This window comes from Saccostrea cucullata, unplaced genomic scaffold, assembly GCF_032062105.1.
Source record: "Saccostrea cucullata isolate Sc308-1 unplaced genomic scaffold, CSIRO_AGI_Scuc_v1 ctg6459, whole genome shotgun sequence".
Lineage (NCBI taxonomy): Eukaryota > Metazoa > Mollusca > Bivalvia > Ostreida > Ostreidae > Saccostrea > Saccostrea cuccullata.
This window is the reverse complement of record NW_026928700.1, coordinates 26,118-29,736: the sequence shown is the minus strand read 5'-3', so window position 1 is coordinate 29,736 and position 3,619 is coordinate 26,118. Positions and strand designations below refer to the sequence as shown.

The window sequence follows — 3,619 nt, the reverse complement described above, 5'->3', positions numbered from 1 at the left end:
GAGGTACAGTAAGTCAATTATATATTATCTGTATCAATACACAAACAATGAACAGTATTAATTATGCATAACCTGTCAATACACTTTCTGATATATAGCAATACATAACCTGTTTATAAACTTTTCTGATATATAGCAATACATAACCTGTCAATACACTTTCTGATATATAGCAATACATAACCTGTCAATACACTTTCTGATATATAGTAACACATAACCTGTCAATACACTTTCTGATATATAGCAATACTTAACTTGTGTCAATACACTTTCTGATAAACTGTAAGTGTAACATGTAACATTATTTATACACAAACAATTTTTGCCTATTTTTCAGTGGACTGGATTCCTCTGTGACTTCCTATACACAGAGTCAGGTGAATGGAATGGTGCTGGCTGTCAGGGAGTTTGCTGTGGAGACATCTCAACTGACCAGAAAGACACTGTTTACCGAGGCCAAGTCCGAGGAGAAGGGAAGGAAGAGGCGACAGGCAGGGTCACAGGGTCAACGAGCAAGGTCACAGGGTCGTGGTGATACAGAGTGTGCGACACATCCTGAAAATTTCTTCCAAAATTATTTTGAAGTGTTTGGAAGGATGTTTTCCTTAAAAAAGGGGTAAGTACAGTATGTCGCAACATTTAACAGCCTAATAAGAAATTGATGCTTACAACATGATTTTAAATCCCTGTGGATTGAATTTTACCATACCTCTGTCGATTTTTCCATGAAATCCTGGCTTACGATTGGTTGAAGTCTGTCACGTCACGTGAAGGCGGTGGATTACTTATACCCGGTCAGTTGTAAATCTATACCCGGTCGATGTTTTACGTCACAAACACAAACATGACGTCATAATAGGCACAGTATAAGACTGATGAAGCATTTAGCAGAGAAAACCATTTATAAAATATAGATAAAATGTAAATGTTTAATCGGTGGGGTAAATTCGTTACATAGTCTTTTAGTGACAGGGTATGAGATGATACCTGGTTAGTAAATTTCATACCTGACTTGGCTTAAAGGACTGTTGCAAGAGGTTGTACATTCACAATGAAAGACTGAGGAATCAGAGGGTGAAATAAAAGAGAGAGAAGGTTGAATTTTTAACTCTTTTTGATTTATTGATCTTTGTGTTTTAGTGAAATACCCCAGAGATGGTTTACCTTCCGACACCAAGCCGTGAGAAACAGTCCTGATCTGGTGTATCATTTCTTCTCTAAAGGGAAGTCAATGGAAGAACTCTTTTTCCTGATGGAGGTAATTTTAGTTTAAAATGCAATTCAAAACTGAAAAAGCTTTCCTTGTAGAGTTCATAGTAATATCAGCCAATGGAGATCTTTTGTTAACTTCTTAATTTTTTGTACAGATTTTATTTTGTTTTCCCGAGCTAAAATCTTTGTTGAACTTTTATCAGTTGAAAATTGTGTTTGAAATAAATGTTTACAGTAAAACTTGTATAATACAAATTGTCAGGGACAGATGATTAAATTGATTTGTAATTTGTAATATCTTTTATGGTTATGATGTTTTTCAGGGAATCAAAATCACTTAGTTGTAAGCATTAAACTTGTGATAGGCATGTTTGCTATAACCATTTCTTAATAAATCAATCAATCATAATCTTCAATAAGCTGAACGAAGAGAATATCAGTCAAATTCAACCCTGTTGTAGACAATGAAATATTTGTTTATAGAATTGCTTCTGTTTCATGTTTGCTTAAAGGTTTTTGTTAAAATTAAAATCTGGATTTGTAGATAAAGGAATTCCCAGTTAATCAGGGTGCAGTAGATTTTGAAGAACAAGTTGGAACCAGAGAGTTAGCGCGAGTTGGAGCTGAGCTGTTGGGCCAGTCTATGTGTTGTGTATTTTATCCCTGTTCTCTGGGGGTCCTCTGTATGGAAACTAAAGTAAGAATAGCTTACCTATGACAAACAATTAACAAGAAAACATTGATGTAACCATCAATTGTCGCCTGGTATATAAATAAACAATGGAAATGAGACTTGATCACCGAACCGCTTCGATATGTGTAAAGGCATGCATCTAATTGATGGAGACGATAGTTGCAAATATTTTAAAAAACTTGTAGTCAGAAAAAATCAATCAAAATCGATATCATTTTAAACTTGATCAATTCCTCAAGTAAATGTTGCATAAAAAATAAATTGAAGTTAGACACACGCATCATTTATATTGAAAAATGTATTAATTTTCAATTTTAGAATATAAAACACGAACTGTGCAGAATACGTTTTTATCCGAGAAGTAAAATTCGATGTTCTAAAAAAAAGGGACCTGTCATTGTTTCGATAGTAAATGATAAGTAACTTTATACATTAAATATGAAAAACATAAATATTTTTACAGTTTCACTTTATGGAAGTAAATATATTATGTATCTCATAATTTATAAACTGAAAGAACATTCTGATTAACAATCTTTTCAATGTTTAGAAAACCTTTAATTCTACATAACTACTCCCACCCCAATCCCCATACACCAACACTTAAACATATATGTATAGAGCAGCCTGGTCCTCAGGGCTGCAATAATACAGTCAAGCCTCATTTATCTGGATACTAATTATTTTTTGGAGAACATAATGAAATAACACATCTCAGAAGTCTTGAAAAAATTAAGCAAATTTCTAACAAACCAATTCGCTTGAGATTTCTATGAAAAAAGTATTTATATAGTTTTACATAATATTTGCCAATTTTCAAAATAAAAATTTTCCAAACAAAAACATTGAATTTCACATAAATATCATGTTATTCATATTTACCTGCCATATTTAAACAGAGTATCCAACTGTTGTCCACATTTCCTCCAATAGATAATCATAGATAATGAATAGATCTGAATGAAACTGAATCTTGGTTTTGCTATGGTGCCATGAATAGATCTGAATGATTATGTATTGGTACTGTTTTGACTTCCTGCTGTCAGATCAGATAGATAAATTGGATTTCTGTCAGCGCAAAATGAACCTTGTAATTATAGTATAAAACTAACATAATAGTTCTGTTGTTTATAACCCTCTTGTTTCTGTTGTAGTTGATGTTTGTTTTCCTGAAAATCTCACTGAAACATTCCATCTCCATTCGTAAGGGAGAGAAGGGATCTCCAGATACTCCGTGTAAGATCATGTACACCGAGGTGTTTGACATTCTGAAAGCTGAGGACAGATTAAAAATGTCGGACATCTTGTTCTGGTTAGGGTGTGTTCAGGATTATGGAAAATATAAGTTTTTCTGACCATGAACAGTGTATTATTAGCAATTGTGAGAGGTTGTCGGTGAAATGTACATTACAAATTATTGTCTAAGTTTGTCAGAATACAACACATTTACAGTCTTTGTCAAAATTTGTCATTAAATACCATTAATTTTATATGTCAACATAGGTATTTTCAATGACTGTAATAGTTTTCAAATGCAATGTTTTATCAGTAATTATCTTGAAATATAAGAAAACTTGTCTAGGTTTGAAAGTTTAAAATAGTTTTATTTTCAGTTATTGGTGATTGCCTAAGTTTGTACACTATAATTATAAGTACAGTGGATAGTCAATTTGTCTAGATACCTGAATCACCAGTTAAACAAAACAATAT

At 32.6% G+C, this 3,619-nt stretch overlaps 1 protein-coding gene across 1 annotated transcript; it reads left to right on the top strand.

The window, feature by feature from the left end:
• The first annotated feature begins 325 nt into the window (after positions 1-325).
• Positions 326-3,399, top strand: LOC134278495 (uncharacterized). The gene is made up of 4 exons (XM_062760811.1): positions 326-619; positions 1,144-1,261; positions 1,760-1,912; positions 3,064-3,399. Exons 1-4 carry the CDS (start codon positions 390-392, stop codon positions 3,262-3,264), a joined length of 702 nt encoding a protein of 233 aa, XP_062616795.1. The 5' UTR covers positions 326-389; the 3' UTR covers positions 3,265-3,399.
• Positions 3,400-3,619: the final 220 nt, after the last annotated feature.